This window comes from Heliangelus exortis, chromosome 13, assembly GCF_036169615.1.
Source record: "Heliangelus exortis chromosome 13, bHelExo1.hap1, whole genome shotgun sequence".
NCBI lineage: Eukaryota > Metazoa > Chordata > Aves > Apodiformes > Trochilidae > Heliangelus > Heliangelus exortis.
Window position 1 is genome coordinate 18,525,736 of NC_092434.1, and position 16,556 is coordinate 18,542,291.

At 54.7% G+C, this 16,556-nt stretch overlaps 1 protein-coding gene and 1 long non-coding RNA gene across 3 annotated transcripts; one reads left to right on the forward strand and one right to left on the reverse strand.

The window, feature by feature from the left end:
- Positions 1-6,906: 6,906 nt before the first annotated feature.
- On the reverse strand, positions 6,907-11,595 carry LOC139802262 (fractalkine-like). 2 transcript variants are annotated; one of them, XM_071757262.1, is made up of 3 exons: positions 11,355-11,595; positions 9,582-9,702; positions 6,907-8,149 (listed from the first exon to the last, which is right to left on the reverse strand). In XM_071757262.1, the coding sequence occupies exons 1-3, from the start codon at positions 11,419-11,421 to the stop codon at positions 7,030-7,032; spliced, it is 1,308 nt and encodes a 435-aa protein (XP_071613363.1). In that variant the 5' UTR covers positions 11,422-11,595; the 3' UTR covers positions 6,907-7,029. The 2 variants fall into 2 exon arrangements, with proteins under 2 accessions (XP_071613363.1, XP_071613364.1); XM_071757263.1 differs by lacking the exon at positions 11,355-11,595 and adding an exon at positions 11,228-11,258.
- Positions 11,596-14,617: 3,022 nt separating this feature from the next.
- Positions 14,618-16,147, forward strand: LOC139802263 (uncharacterized). The gene is made up of 2 exons (XR_011728550.1): positions 14,618-14,772; positions 14,901-16,147. It is a non-coding gene; the product is annotated as an uncharacterized lncRNA (long non-coding RNA).
- The last annotated feature ends 409 nt before the right edge of the window (positions 16,148-16,556 follow it).

Sequence of the window (16,556 nt, forward strand, 5' to 3'; positions counted from 1 at the left end):
ACCAAGAGAAACATCCCAGAGCCCAGAGAGGACCCCGGGGGCAGTGGGTGTCACAGCCCAGGTGGCAGCATCATCCCAGAGCTCCAGGCTGAGATCTGCTCCCAGGGAGGCAAAATTCTGCTGTGGTCCTGAGCACCCGTGGGCTGAGCACCCGTGGGCACCCAGGGGGGATGAGGGGGAGCAGGAGAGGGGCCTGGGCTGGGGGATGAGGCAAAGCCAGGGCTTCCTGGAAGAGTGGGAAGGTTGACCCAGACTTCCCTGAAGATTCTCTCATGTTTGCATGACTTCTCTGGGAGGAGAAAAGAGAAGGAAGCAAAACAAATGTGCTGACAGCTCTGGTCTGGAGGGTGCAGAGTGCAGGACACAAGTCTGGTGGCCATGAGGAGAGCAGGGCATGGAACTGCTGGGTTCTAAAGACACCTTTTCCCAGAAAAAGGAGATAAATCTCCCTGGGCTCACTTCTACAGCCTCTGCATCACCACCACACCCTGGATCCCCCATCTTCCCCTTCCCAGTTCCCACCCCTCACATCCCAACATCCACCAGCATCCCAGCACCTCCTGGGAGCAGAGCCAGGGGCTGCTGCTGGGAGAAAGCTCCAGGCATTAAAATGGGGCAGCACTAACAAAATAAAGGCAGGAATGGGAAATATTCTCTGACCCATCCAGGGGTTTGGGTGCTGAGTGAGAAAACATAAAAAGAGTTGAGCAGGGATTATGATAAATGCCAAGGAGAATGGGAGGGCAGGAGGGAGGCCCTGGCATGCTGGGGATGTTGGTCCCTGATGCTGACGGCAGCAGAACCCTCTCTGAAGGAACCCAAATTCCCATCAGCCATGGCTGAAAAGGCAAAGGGAAAAGTGTAAAGGTCTGGAGCACTGAGGGGACTGGGGGTGTTCAGCCCAGAGAAAAGGAGCCTGAGGGGAGACCTTCTGGTGCCCCAAAACTCCCTGGAAAGAGCTGGAGTGAGGTGGTCACAGGGCTCTCCTCTCAGGGAACAAGAGGAAAGAGCCTCACATTGCACCAGAGTTTAGATGGGATACTGGGAACAATTTCTCCCTGGAAAGGAGAGAATTCCCTGGCCCAGGCTGCCCAGGGCAGGGCTGGAGACCCCACCATCCCTGGAGAGTTTTCAGAGCCTGGAGATGTGGGGATGAGGGACATGGGGCAGTGGTGGGTTAAATGTTAGACTTGATGATCTGAAACATTTCAATGGTTTTATGATTCTGTAACAAGAAACAACTTTCATGTATTCAGCAGGGCCTCTCTGCCACAGCTGGGAGTGTTAAAACTGGGAAAAGGGATGGCAAAGGTCTGGAGGGACATGGTATTACCAGCACTTGCAGACAGCAAAAAGCCCTCACACCTCCCATGGTGAACCAAACCCAATCAGCATTAATCACTCTGCTGGAGGCTGAAGGGGGGGATTGTGCTGCCATAACACCAATTGTTGGTTCTGCACAGCCCAGGGCTAAAGAATAGGAACAGATGTCCTGACAATCTGCAGCCACCTCAAGGGACTCCATAAAATGGAAAATAACCCCAACCCCATTTGATGGGCCCATGGGTGAGGGGCAGCAGGAGCAGCAGGAGCAGCAGGAACATCAGGAGCACCAAGAGGACCAGGGGCAGCAGGAGGAGCAGGAACATCAGGGGCATCAGGAGCAGCAGGAACATCAGGAGCAGGAGGAGCAGCAGGAACATCAGGAGCACCAAGAGGACCAGGGGCAGCAGGAGCAGCAGGAACATCAGGAGCAGCAGGAGCATCAGGACTGTCCTTGCACTGAGCAGGGTGGGTGCCTGAGTGGTTCCTGGCAAGGCCCCAGCTCTGCTGCTCTCTGGGACAGCCCTGAGCTCAGCCTCACTTTACCCTCCCCACTGACTCCTCACCCTTGCCTTTTTCTAAAGAATTGTGAGCAAATTCAAGTGAAAGCCCCAGGGGGTTTCCATGCCAGGTGGGGTCTTCAGGACTCCACACAGAGCTCATCCCTGCAGAGCCTGAGCAGAGAGCAGGGACCCAGCTGGGGCTGTGGGAAAGCCACAGGATCCAGGAGGGAAGTGAAAAACTCCACAGAAACCCAATGGAGGGGTTGGGAGTGGGAAGGGCAGAGCTGGGATTTGGATCCCTGCCCAAAGCCACTTTTCAGCCCCAGAGCCAACAGGAATGTGGACAGGGAAAGCCTGAGGCTGCCAGCAGCCCCTGGGGCTCCAGAGGAGGAGGAGGAGACCACATCCCCCAAAAACTGAGGCACATCCTGGGATGTTCCTACAGGGGAAACACAAGTTTTCCACCCAAAATCCTGCTTCTTGCTGGCATTGAAATGTTAAGCCCTCTCTATAGATGGGGCTGGCTCCCTGGAGACCCTTTGGTGTTCATCCTTTTGCTTTTTGGGAGGGGAAAGGCTGATGTGCCAGCAGGAGCTGGGGAGCACTGGGACTGCTGGGCTACCTTCCCTTACATTGGAATGGGCCCCCAAGAAATTGGGGGTTTAGGTACAAAATCAGCAGCTGCCGCTTGATTCTGCACCAGGAGGAGGAGGGGAGCATGGGGACACCTTGGGTAAGGCCTTTGCCAGAAAACATGGAAGCATGGGGAGGCTGGGAGAGGGGTCTGAGCCCACCTGGCTGAGCTGGTTGGTTGAGCTGGTTGGTTGGATTGAGCTGGTTGGTTGGTTGATCTGGTTGGATTGAGCTGGTTGGTTGGTTGAGTTGGTTGGTTGGTTGATCTGGTTGGATTGAGCTGGTTGGTTGGTTGAGTTGGTTGGTTGGTTGAGCTGGTTGGTTGATCTGGTTGGATTGAGCTGGTTGGTTGGATTGAGTTGGTTGGTTGGTTGATCTGGTTGGATTGAGCTGGTTGGTTGGTTGAGTTGGTTGGTTGGTTGAGCTGGTTGGTTGATCTGGTTGGATTGAGCTGGTTGGTTGGCTGAGGTGGTTGGTTGAGCTGGTTGATTGGATTGAGCTGGTTGGTTGGATTGAGGTGGTTGGTTGGCTGAGGTGGTTGGTTGAGCTGGTTGGTTGTATCTTGGCTTGACTGAAGCCCAGGTGTGATTAAGGAAGAATTCCCATAATAAGCACCGTGCTGAGTGGTGTCACCAGTCACAGTCCAAGTCCCAAACCAGAGGATGGTCCCTGCAGGGTCTCTGCTCCCCAGGAATATCCATGCCCCCCACCCATCAGGGTTGGAGCAGACCAGAGCAGAAGTTTCCCTGCCAGGCTCAGAGCTCAGGAGCAGGGAGAGGGAAGGAGCCAGGAGCTGGGGGACCCCAGGGCTGGTCCTGGTCCATCAACAGATCCAGATCCACCAAAGTGAGGAAGCAGAGCTGGGATGTGTTTGGGAGGGTTGGGGGTGTCCAGTCAGGAGGGGGGCACAGGGACAGGGTCCATCCATCCATCCAGGGCCAGGACACCAACCACATCCCAGCCACAGCAGGGACCAGGGGCTCCAGCCTGGGCTTAGGTGGGGCTCATGGGGCAGGAGGTGGGGATGTGGAGGTGAGGATGGGCAGCATCATTAAGGCCAATTAATACCCTGAAGGGCTCAGCGCTGCCTGAGGGACTCTGTAGGTGTGGGGCTGGGTCCTGCTGCCCTCCCAGTGACCCCCTGGCCCATCAGAGGGGCAGAAAATGAAGGGGTGGGAGAGGGAAACCAGAGGTGTGGGCACCAGAGGGGGCACAGCATGAGCAGGGACCCCACCTCCTGTGTGCTGTCTCCAGGCTGTGTCCTGTGTGCAGGCTGCAGGCAAACCTGGAACGTGGCAAACGTTGCATCTTGGGACAAATTCCACACCCAGGGCAGCCCAGGGCCCTCCAGGAGGAGCAGGGGAAGGTGCATGGTGAGGCAGCACCCAGACAAGAGGTCAGGCACCCACAGCCTGCCCAGGTGACCCCACACCAGTGTCTGGGGTTCCTCTGCTCTTGGAAAAGTTTCATCACTATTGGGGTGACCTTTCTGACACAGTTCCCCTGCCCTCTCTTCAAGCCAAAGAGGAAGAAAGAAAATAAAGTGTTTTTGCAGAGGTTCTGATCCCCCAGGTGACCTTTCTGGCCTGGTGCTTCATCTGGGGGGAGGGGGGAGATTTCAGACCCCCCCATGCTCCCAGCACACTGGGGATGCTCCCCAAAGCATGGGGCTGGGGCTGAGGAGTCCTGGGATGCAGGGGAGATGCTCTGCCCTGACCCCCTGGCTCCATCCACTTCCCCACTCCAGGAAAGTCCCTGGGCACTGGCTCTTGTCTTTCCCTGCCTTTCCCTGCCTTTCCCTGCCTTTCCCTGCCTTTCCCTGCCTTTCCCACCTCCCCAGTGCTGGACAGAAGGGACACAAAGGCTGCCCAAGCCCTGGCTGGGGTGGGCCCTGGCTCAGCCTTTTGCTGCCTCACAGAACTTGGAGCGTGAGTTTTATTTTCTGTGGGTTCCTGTTTGCTTAAACAAAGCAAGAACCCGGCTGTTTTCTTTCAGTATTGGCTTGGCAGGATGGGACACGTGAGGCCCTGTGACAAAACACATTCCATTAAACTTTTTGGCAAGTCTGAAGCCCTCGAGCAGTGCAGAAGATCAGCTGTGCCATCTCCTCCAGCCCATCACCCACCTTCCTCACTGAGAGCACCCAGTGTGGGCACCCAGTCCTGGCACCAACCAACCCCTTCTCCCCAGGGACAAGAGGTTTTAACATAAGGACTTTGATAATTTTACTTCTAAAGCAGGCACAGAACATGTCCCTTGCACCCACCCCCGTGGGTACCCCACAAACAAATGAATCAGAGTCTGTGACACTCAGCACTTACTGTCCCTACACCAAAGAACATTTTAAGCCCCAGGACCCAGTGAGAGCCCCAAACTCCCTGCTCCTGACCCAACATCCACCTTCTGCCTTCCCAGACTGCCCATAAGGCAAGGAGGGGCTGTGGTCCCCCCCTGCCTGGGGTTTTACTGCAGCCACCCCCCCAGGAGGGATGCCAGCAGCTGACATCCCTAAGGATGCCCTTAGAGCATCCCTAAGGATGCCCACAGCAGCTGGCAGGTGGTAGGAGGCAGCCATGGAGCCAAACCCAGGGCCCTAACAAACACCAGGGTGGGATTTTGAGCAGTCAGATCTCCCTGGGCACATTTCTCTCCCCAGCATCACTCCCAGCTGCAGATTTCCCCCTGCACTGGCTGCAGTGCCTGGAGAGTCTCCCAGCTCCCAGGGACGTGCAGAAGGCACCCAAGAGCAGCAGGAGCACAGACAAGGAACACTGATTCCCACAGTTCCCAGGAAGGTCTCAGCTCTGCCAAGCTCCAGCAGAAAGCACAGGACACCACAGACATTCACGTGGCTACAAAACTTTTACTACAAAAATAACATTGCCAGTGTTTCATATAAAAATAGTGCCCTGGCACAGAGCCTCACAAACCTCTGGGCCACAAACCCTCCAGGTAACTCACCCCAGGTGCTGGGACACAGCTGCACAGAAGGAGCAGTTCCAGGTTGGGATCAATCTGGTTGCAGTTTGTACCCACACAGCCTGAGCCAAAGCCCTGGCTCCCCTTGCTCAAGCAAACCAAATGCAGGAGTAAGAGAAGCAGAAAACAAACACTTTGGAGCCTCTCAGCTCCAGCTCCAGGGTGGATCCTGTCCCTGACAGTGGGATCAGAGGGATGGAACAGGACACCTTCCTCCAGCTCTGCTTTACTGCTGGCCCAGCCTTTTCACTTTCATTATTTGGCTTATTAGGTGGTTTTGCTTTCTCTTTTTCTATGTGCATGTTTATACTCTGGGATCTGATCCACTGAGGTTGGCTGGAGAAGGATCTGACCCTTGATAGATCTCTCTAACACCAAGCACCATACTGTGAAGCCTCTGCATGCTCCAGCAATATTCACACTGAGGTCACTGGTGATGCTCACACAGGGCAATGTCTGGATGTGTAAAAATCCAAACCAGCTTGGGTTAAAAAAGCCTGAGATGGTTCTGGGGTTTTAACAGCCTGGTAATAAGTGCTGTACAAGAAAGAAAACCTAAACTGTAGCCAGAGCACAGGACCCTGGTCAGGCACTTTGTGCTTTTTTTGTGGGCCAGCAAATGTGCTTAGAGAGGATATTAGACCAGAGGAATGGTCCATCTGCTGCAGTGGGGTCATTCCTGTATGACTGAACCCAGAAGTGCACTCAGCTTCTCCAGGAGACCTGGCTCCTGGGGTTTCTGTTTTCAGAGAAAGCAAAATCCCTCCAACCCTGTCACAGGAACACCAAAACTGCTCTCTGACTTCTTGTTCCCTCCCATTTGCAAAGGCTCATCCACAGCATCCTGCCCTGCTGCTGGACACACCACTTGGCAGAAGGGTTTTATTGCAGCTGATTTGCCACAAACCAAACCTGCAGGAAGAAATGCCCAGAAAGTGCTTTTCCAGCAGCTGCTGGGCTGAGATGGGTGGAGGAGGTGAACTGAGGGTTGCCAGCTCCTCTCAATGGGGAACTTTCCTTCCACTGATCAGCTGGGGGGGTCTGCAAACAGAGGTTTTCCCTTGTGCCCCCAGCCAGAGCCAGTGGGGGATTTGGCCCCAGGAGAGACAATTCCCAGCTGAGCAGCAGCATCAGCCTTGGATACAGAGCAGGGAAGTGCAAGGAACAAAGCAGTGGAGTTTGCTATGTGCAAGTGGTGTGGTTTTGGTGTCCAGGCTGTTCAAGGGAGCTGAGCCCAGCAGTGTGGGTGAGGGGGAAACTCCCCAGTTGGGCCACGCTGAAACACAGGGAAATTCCCAACAGCAATCTGGAAATTCACTTTGGCTCCCCCCCTGGCAAAGAGCCACCAAGCAACATCTTTTGTAAAAGTGCCAGAAGGAAAAAAATAGTCTCATTCATATTTCCCAAATACCCCCATTGCTCAGTTATCAATTATATAGACTTTTAGACATTCTGCTGTGGAAAAAGATCAGTTTTCTCTGGCATTTTTATTGCCTGCCCTGCTTCGTACTGGTCACCTGCTCAGCTCAAGCAGCTTTCCTGCAGCAACACAAGGGTAGTTTAGCCCAAAAATGTCCAAACTATGAAGCATTCAGATTACTGCCATGGGGTAGACATTGCTCTGCTGTCTCTCCTTTTGGTAGAGCAAACCCTGTACCATTTCTCTTGATGTTTCTTCTGCTTTGACTCCAAATTTCAGATACAGCCACACCACAGCAACACTGCAAGCTGTCAGACCAGCAACCACAGCCACTGGGATGACAAAGTGTGTCTGGGCTGTTGTCAAGAGGCTGGGAGGAGGCAGAATGTTTGATCTCCCTGTGCTCACCTGCAGACCAGCTTGAACTGGGTACCCTTGGCCAGGGAAAGCTGAGGGACCTGGGGGCTCTTCCTTCCCTGCAGCTGATGAAGAATCAAATGTTGTGGTGCCAAAAGCAGAGGAACTGCCAACCTTGCTGACAGGGACAGAAGGACCTTTGTCTGCAGCAGCTGTGGAGTTCTGAGCAGAAACTGAAGGAATTTCTGGTGGAAGTGGTGTGGCTGGGACTGTGGTGCTCTCCATGCTGCCCAGGATGGAGGGGAGACCTGACCTGGAAGTCCCAGGAAGAGGGGCTGGTGCTTGGGCTTTTCCATGCTCCAGGGGTTTGTTGGGCTGGGGATGGTCTGATCCTTCAGCAATGGCCACGGGGCCTGAATCTGAGCTAGAAGTGATGCCTGGAACAGCACCCACAGCACTTGTGCCACGGCCCAAATGTCCTTCTGTGTATCCAGCAGCACTGTGAAAGCCATGAGGAGGATCTGTGGGGTGTGGGGTGGGCTGGCTGGAGACCCAGCCTGCTGCAAGAGTTGGGGAAGGTTCAGGAGATTTTAAGGAATCTCTGTTTGCTTCTGGAGTGACTGCAGAGTGGGCAGCACCTGCCTGTGTCCCAGGGGAGGATTCTGCATGGTGCTGGCTGGTGTCCTGAGAGACTGGTGGGGACCTGGCAGTCCCTTGGAAGAAACCAGAAGGGGCAGAGGCTTGAGCTGGAGCCATTGCTGTGTGTCCAACATGTTTCTGGAAAACACCAGGGTCCTCTGGTGCCACTGCTGAGGTGACTTCGTGTGGAAGTGAGGAGGATGCAGCTTTCTTCTGGTCCAGTTTCTCTACAATCTTCTTCACCCACTCTGCCTCTGGGTCTGCACAAATCTCCACGGACCTCAGAGTAGTAAATCTGAAAACAGAAAGGGATGACTTACTGGGCAGGGAAAAGCCTGCTTGATCTGGGGGGTGATGGGGAAGGTCTGGGGGCAGCAGTGCTGCCTCTCACCCCCCCCGTGTGGGCTGCACAGATCCCTTCAGGCAGGGCTGAAATCTGAGGAGCAGCTGAATGAGACTCATGGGGGAGAGAAAGGGAAGTTCCTTTCCCTAGGAAGTTTTTCCCTTTCCAAAGCATCACAGTGATGTTTGGGCTCAATGTTGTCCCCCTCTTGGAGGGACCAGCTGCACCAGGGCAAAGGTGTGTGCAGACAAATCCCTCTGATGTCCTGAGATCAGACTTTGCAAGGTCAGCCCAGTAGATTCACTTGGGAGCAAATTCTTGGGCTGCAATGAAGTGGTTTCAGTGGTACCTCATCTACAGGGTCAAGTCAAACCAAGGTATCCTGGGGAAAAAGTGGAGCTCTTCTCATCTCCAGACAAACTCTGAATCTGTTTCCTCAGTTTCCAGAGAAAACGTGAGCTGTCAACCTCTCTGCTTCCACCGCTCTGTTTTGCCAGCAAGTGCATCCTCCTGTCCCTCCCCCATCCCTTCATCCCCCTCACACTCTGTGCCTGAGCCCCTGATCCCACCTGGAGGCTGCTGGTCTTTAAACAGGGGTAAAAACCACCCACCCTTCAAATAAACAGCAGTGTTGGGCTTGGCAGTGCTGGGTTAATGCTTGGACTTGGTGACCCAGAAAGCCAACAACCTGGAGCCCAGAAAGCCAACCCTGTGGTGGGCTCCATCACCACCAGCATCACCAGCATCACCAGCAAAGCAGCACTGAAACCCCACTGCAGTGTTGTGCTCAGTTCTGGGGCCCTGAACACAAAGAGGACCTGGAGCTGCTGGAGCAAGTCCAGAGGAGGCCATGGAGATGACCCAAGAGGTGCTGGAGCTCCTCTGGTCCAGCCAGGCTGAGAGAGTTGGGGGTGTTCAGGCTGGAGAAGAGAAGACTGCAATGGGGAGACCTCAGAGCACCTTCCAGTGCCTGAAGGGGCTGCAGGAAAGCTGGGGAGGGACTTGGGACAAGGATGTGGAGTGTCAGGATGAGGGGGGAACAGGTCCAAGCTGAGAGAGGGGAGATTGAGATGAGATCTTAAGAAATTCTTCCCTGTGAGTGAGGGTGCTGAGCCCCTGGCCCAGGGAAGCTGTGGCTGCCCCATCCCTGGCAGTGTTCAAATCCAGGTTGGATGGGGCTTGGAGCAGCCTGGGCTGTGGGAGGTGTCCAGAGCACCTTTCAGGTCCCTTCCACCCCAAACTGGGATTCTATGATCTTAGAGCCCTTGTCGAACCAAACCAGTTCTAGAGTTCTGCTCCCGGACTGCTGCTTGCTCCGGGGACTTTTCCTGGCAGGTGTTTCAGGGAGGGTCCCAGGGTGTGCTGGGGGGGCAGTGATGCTCACACGACAGCTTGCTGGGAGCACTGGGGCTCCGTCAGGCGGTAGCTCCTGATCCGCTTCTCCGCTACCCGGGAGCTGTAGTGCCTGCACTCTGCTGAGCACTTCAGGGGTGCTTTGGGCTGCCCTGAAAGAAAGGTTTCAACAGAGGAAATGTTGGGGGGTGTTATGAGGCGCTACAGAAACCACCACTGTTCCTTTTCCCCCTTCTCTAGGGAGGAGTCCAGAGCTTGCTGTGAAAGCTTCCAGTCCATGGGAGACAAAGCCCCTCAGGGCCATGACTGCTTGTATCACCCAAACAGGGGATAAACTACCTAGAAAAGTGCAGAAAATGCACTGTGAAAATTGCAGAGCTGTTGGAACACCGTGCAGATGGCCTTGCAGGATGTGCAGGCACTGGCTAGAGGTTTATGCCAGCACCTGGACCTGCAGGTCCTCTCCTCCTTGGGTCACAGGAGGACTGGTCTCAGCATGATGGCCCTGAGACACGTTCCTTCACCCCCAGAAGACCTGCTGGAACTGTCACCAGTGGGCTCCTGGAGCAGATCAGAGGGTAGGATGCTTGTCCCCTCCCTATCTCAGCTCCCCTCCAGGGCAGCATCCTGATTCTGCTGGTACATGGTCTCTGACCCAGAGAAAAAGTGCAGAGAAAGAACCCTTTGGTGAAAATGTTGCTGCTGCAGATGTCCCAGCAGCCTGGCCTCACAGCATGTTTGGATACCAGACTTGTCTTTTCCATTTCCTCCAGAAAATCCAGCAGCCTGGCACCCACCCTGCCCCAGGGCTGCTCTGTGCCCACCCCAGGGGGAGCTGTGCCCACCCCCTCTGCCCCACTCAGAGAGAGGTCCCTGTCCAGCAAAGGGGAGAGGGTTTCCCACCCGTGTACACACACACCCCCCCTCACACACATGTACACACACACAGCACATTCACACACACACACACACCCTCACACATGTACACACACACACCCACCCTCACACATGTACACACACACACCCTCACACACATGTACACACACACAGCACATTCACACACACACACACACCCTCACACACATGTACACACACAGAGAGCACATTCACACATACACACCCCCCCTCACACACATGAACACACACACCCACCCTCACACATGTACACACACACAGCACCCTCACACACATGTACACACACACACGTACACACACACACTCACATATGAACACACAACAACCCTCACATACACACACACACACTCACATATGAACACACACACACATGTACACACACACCCCCACACACACGTACACACACACACATGTACACACCCACACCCACACACGTGTACACCCACACACACACGTACACACACACCCACACATGTACACACCCACACACACACGTACACACACACCCACACATGTACACACCCACACACACACGTACACACACACCCACACCCACACATGTACACACACCCCACACACACACCCTTAGACAGTCACCCACTCCCAGACGGACACCCACCCCACAGGACCTGCACCCCTGGACAGACCCCCGTCCCAGACAGACACCCGTGGGCAGGTCCCATCCCGGGACAGGCTGGGGTCCCCTCAGGGGTGACAAAAGCCACCGCGGGGCTCCCCGGACCTCCCCATTGCCAGGGTCACCCCTTCCCAACCCCATCCTGATCCTGCTCCGAGCTCCCCCCAGCCCAGGAAGGTCCCTTGGTGTTCGATCCATCCCCCCCTTCCCTCACCCCCTCCCCGTCCCCCCGGGGTGCCCCCCGGGACTCACCTCGCCCCGGGGTCACCACGCACAGGACCCGCAGCACCCACAGGACCAGGAGCGGCACAGTTCTCATCTTCCCGTGGGAAGCAGGCTCCGGCTCACAGAGAAGGATCCCGGGCAGGATTTTCCCCTCTCCCAGTGGTTTATGGCATCCTTCGGAGCCAGGCGGCTGCCGCGGCTCATTCCCGGGTTCTGAAGCCCTGGAACAGGGTTCGTGTTTGTTGTCCCACACGTCCCACGGTGACGTCGGGAGGCGGAGGGCAGAGCGGGACCGGGGAAAGGATGAATTCTGACTCCTCCTGGAATTCCCCCTGCACTCACCCGCGGGTTTTCTGAGACCGGCTCCAGCTTCCTTGGGAAACGATTCCAGCAGGGATTTTCGGGAGCTCCATCCTCCTCCTGCAGAGCTGTCCCTGTGCCCCGCAGCCCCCGCTGCTGGCCTGGGGCTGTGACACCCCCGACACCTCCCCACCCGCTGACCCGTGTCCAGAAAGCTCAATATTCACCCCGAAGGCAAAAGCAGCTCTTCCTCTCCTTTTTTTGGGGCCAAAAGAGTCAGAATTTGGAATCAGGATGTTGGTGAGCAGCAGAAGGGGAGCAGGGACACCCCCAGGATGTCCCCTGGGCACACAGCATCAGCATCAGCTCACAGCCCTGCACAGGGGTCCCCCAGATCTGGCTGGGGGGCTCCCAGCAGCCCAGGCCTCAGGCAGACCCAGGGGAAGAGCAGCCACATCCTGCACCTCGACTTTCTCTTTCATCTCAGATCCCTGCAGATCTCATCACCCTTTGCCCCTGCCAACTCCTCCATCTGAAAGATGAAGATAAGATGAAGTCTGCAGTGGTGTGGCTGCCTTCACAATGCTTCATCCCCGTTTTTTTTTCTTAGGGCTGGTGGAAACCTGGTATCTCTGTGCTGTGGGGAATTCCAGCATTTCCCCATGGCATTTTATTCGTGAAGGCTAAAAAAACCCAGGTTTCTGTATGATGATGTTTAAAACAATTTCATGAAATCCCCATCCATTGCTTTTATTGTAATAGATGGGGATTTCCATCAATAATGTGTGAATGTACCAAACCTATTTCAAGCACATAAAATACAATCTAAGATGTCTTTGATCCAGCCAGAAGAGAACACACTGCATCTGCTGGGATGCTTCCTGACCCCTTCCTCAATCAGTGTTTGCTCAGATTTACGGGAAAATGCTTTAATTCCAGGAACTGGCCTTGCCCAAGGCTGCAGGGCACCCTGGCTGCTGGAACTGATGGGCCAACCCACACACACTGCATCTCCCCTGAAGAAACAGGTTCTGCAATGGCTGAGCCTGCAGAGAGGCTCAAACCAGCACATCCAGAGGGAGGGTGGGTGCTCTGTTTGCTAAAGGCATGGCCTGCCCCAGGCACCCTTCCCTCCCTGCCACCAGGCAGCAGCTTTCCCTGCGTGGGGTGGATTTTATCCCCAGGACACCCTCAGAGATCTTCTGTTGCTCCCAGTGAGCTCAGCAACTGGACTGGGAGGTGGCAGCTGGATTATTTGGAGGTGGCAGCTGGATTATTGGGAGGTGGCAGCTGGATTAGGAGGGGTGGCAGCTGGATTTGGAGGTGGCAGCTGGATTGGGAGGTGTCAGATGGATTGGGGGGTGGCATCTGGATTATTTGGAGGTGACATCTGGATTATTGGGAGGTGGCAGCTGGATTATTTGGAGGTGACATCTGGATTTGGAGGTGACAGCTGCCCCAGGAGGTCCTGCAGCAGCAGGAGGAGGGGGGGCAGCAGCAGCCTCAGCTCTGTGGGACAGGAGAAGCCTCCAGGTGCTGTACAGACATGGGCTGAGCCTCCAGCGAGCCCTGCAGCTCCCACCAAAAGCAGGACAGGGGCACAGCCACTGGCTCTGGGGGTGACAGAGATGCAGCTGGCAGCAAACAGGAATCATCAGTCCCAACCTCCTTCCTCTGCCACCCTCCCCATGCACGTCTGCCCCTATAACACACCCGTGTCAGCCACTCACTGACCTTGCAGGGATGAAAAAAACAGAGTCAGAGGATCCACTGTGGCCCAGGAAATGTTTCTCCTGTCACTAGTGATAAACCACAGGTGTTGGATATACCCAACAGTGCAGGATCTCAGGAATTCTTGAGGCTCATCTTGGCTTCAGCTGATTTTTGCTTCTTTAGCCACAATAGAAATGGCCTAGGAAATTGTTGTTATCTTAATTTGATTTAGTTTTACTTTAGTTTGTAGGAACAGAAAGCAGTCACTCAGTGTGGGTTGGGGACTGTATATTATTAAAATGTGCTGTGGATGAGGGCAGCAGCTCCAGCCCATAAACAAGAATCAAAGCACCCAAGCAATGAGCTGCAGGAACAACCAGACTTCAAGGCAAAAACGAGCAGAAAAACTTCTGGGAAGCAGAGAGTGCAGACAGTTCTAAGCAAATGCATGAAAATGAAACCAAGCAGACCAAGGCCAAGGAGGAAGAACGCCCACCATGAAGGTCACATCCTTCCAGTGTGGTCTGGGGCAGCTATCACAGCCCTGCCCCACTCTTTCCCAGGAAGACTGGGAGGAAGCTTCCAGAAGCCATCCTGAGCACCCAGAGGTTCTCTGAAACACCAAAGGAAATCAGAAGATCCTAGGAAGAAGACTGTTTTTTCCCCCCATGGAGGTTTAAGTGTAGCATGACTGAGGAAGGCCCTTAGGCTGGTCAGAGACAAGGACCAGTGGAGATCATCCACCCCCAAAAAATCTGTGTCTGGGGCAGAGAGTTCAGGGTCAGGGCTGCAGTCTGGGCTCCTGCTCTCTTCCAAGAGCAGTTCCATGGCAGGATGGGGGTCCTGAGACAGGGACACACAGAACAAGCTCTGGATGCTGGTGACAGCACAAGGTGCTCAGAAGTCTGGTCTGATGTCATCTGCCAAACTTTTGGTCGGTTTTGGTCGGTGTTAGCTGGGAGCTTGGTTTATTGCTCCAAACCACAGATACCATGGGCCAAAGGGCCAGATCCTATCTTCTCCAGGACAGGAGCTTTGCCAGGGCAGGTTCTCAGCTGTGCCCAGGGCCAAGGTCCCTGCAGGTGGGAGGGATCTGTGACTAATGCCAGGGGAATTGCTCCCCAAGGCTAAAAACAACTTGACCCTACAAAGGCCACTTGCTAAACAATATGAAAAGATAACAAGGGTTGTACCTCAAACAGGAAACTACCTCAGAACATGGAAAGCCTGTTATAGGGTGTTTCCATGTTGGGCACTTGTGCTCCTTGGCTGTTCATGGTTCTCCATGCAAGGACTGTGCTGAGGTTTTTATTCCTGGAAACCAGGGGCTGACTGGAGAGAAAGAAAAAGTCAGTGGGACCTAGAAGGCTGTATGTGACCTGGAAGAAAGAGATGCCAGAGCTGATCAGATGAGAATGCTGATGATTTCATGGTCTGTTCAGGAGCTCCCCAGGCTTCAGTAGGAGGTCTTCCTGGAGCAGGGGAGCCCAGCACCATTGCCAGCAGGCATTAACACAGCCTCTGGTCTCCATAATGCTGTTTGTGGTCTCTCTCCTGCAGGCTTGCTGGAACACTCAGCTTTCAGGCAGTCTTGATGCTGCAAAAGAGGCAGACAGACTGACCCAGGACTCCAGCTCAGGCATCTGGTGAGATTCTCTTGATCCCAGCTGTGTTTCCAGCTCTGGCACTGCACCCTCCTCTCCTCAGCAGGGTTGGCAGCTCAGCCACCACTCCCATACATCCATCTCTTACTGCAGCCCACAGGTGGTAAACTCAGCTCAAGCCCCACTCCTGCAGCAGAACTTCCATGCTCACCAGAACTGGGCTCCTCCAGGTTCTCCTTGGGGAACAGCCACGCAGGAAGAGCTGAGAGCCAGGAGGTGGAGACTGGGGGTGATGAGGCCAATGTGTGCAGCTGTTCTCTGCACCCATGGGACCAGATTCCCATCCTTGAATCTGGAGAAACCCTGAGGGCTTTTCCAATGACATTGCACTGGGTGGTGTGGCCCAAAGAGGTCCAGAACCAATCCAGCATCCTCCTCTCTCCCAGCCAAGGCAGCCAGAGCCAGACTCAGGTGTTGGTTCCCTAAAGGCTGCCCCTCAGGTTGGAGGTGCCTTCAGCCCATGCCTGGCATGGATCTCTTGAGCCATGAGAGTAATAAGGGAGAGCATGAAATGGCAGAGGACACAGCAAAATCTGTTTGGCACAACACAACTTTGAATTTTCTCACATTAAAGAAAAAGACAGGAAATGAGGAACAGATGTCTGGGGCTGGCTGGAGCCAATGCTTCCACAGGGGATGGAACAGCTCCTCTTTGGGAAGTATTGGGCAGTCCAGGGCTTGGGTTTTTAAGAAGCTGCTTTACATAGAAAACATTTTTTAAAATAGCAGAGAACATCACACAGTCTTTCACTTCTCTGAACACAGTGACTTCCTCCTTCCTTGTGAATAAGAACAAGTTTGGGCTTCAGTGCAGAGTACAAAGTGTTGATGTGTCCTGGCCAGTATCCCAGCCCTGCCAGGCTCTGGGGCACAACTCTTCCCCTGGCAGCGTGGCATCTGAGCTGGTGGCTGATCCCAGGGAGATGCCATGGAAAGGTGCAGACCTGCACTGGGAATCCACGCCTCTCCTTGGCAGCTGGAGCAGCCAGGACTGAGGACAACTCCTCCTGTGACTGTCCCACAGAGACTGACAAGAAACAGGAGTTAAACTGGGTGAAAATACAGCGTGCAAAGAAACAAACATGAAGCTGGCTGGTCTGCAAAGAAATAAACACAAAGGCAGTCAGTCTGCAGCACAGTTAAGCTCTTCCAGAACAGAGCAGAGTCACTTGCCCCCCCCCCAGAGTGATGCAGCCACCAGCTGGAAGCTCTGCCCTACCCCAGGGGACAGGGAAGGCTCTTCTGGGGACGTGTGCCCAGAATAGAACTGGAGCAGCTTTGCAGATCAGGAGAAGGAACATGCTGAGACCTGGCCAGAATGGGCTTGCCTGAGCACACTGGGTCCTGCCAGGTCCCCATGGAGGTGGAGACACATCCTGCTGCTGCAGGCCCTGGAGGAGACATTCCCAGAGCAGGGAGCCAGATGAACCCCCAGAGGGTGTTCTGGCAGCAGGGCTGGCTGGTGTGGGCATGGCAGAGCCCAGGGGACAGCAGGAGCTGCAGGGCTGCTGGGGTGGCACAGGGGACTCTCCCCTCCTCTTCATCCCGGGCG

What these genes read in the sequence shown, in the direction of transcription:
- LOC139802262 (XM_071757262.1), bottom strand. Translation starts at nt 11,421, where the DNA reads ATGAGAACTGTGCCGCTCCTGGTCCTGTGGGTGCTGCGGGTCCTGTGC. An exon ending in CGTGGTGACCCCGGGGCGAG is followed by an intron (nt 9,703 to 11,354) that starts GTGAGTCCCGGG and finishes CCTTTCTTTCAG; the next exon opens with GGCAGCCCAAAGCACCCCTG. An exon ending in TGCTCCCAGCAAGCTGTCGT is followed by an intron (nt 8,150 to 9,581) that starts GTGAGCATCACT and finishes TTCTGTTTTCAG; the next exon opens with ATTTACTACTCTGAGGTCCG.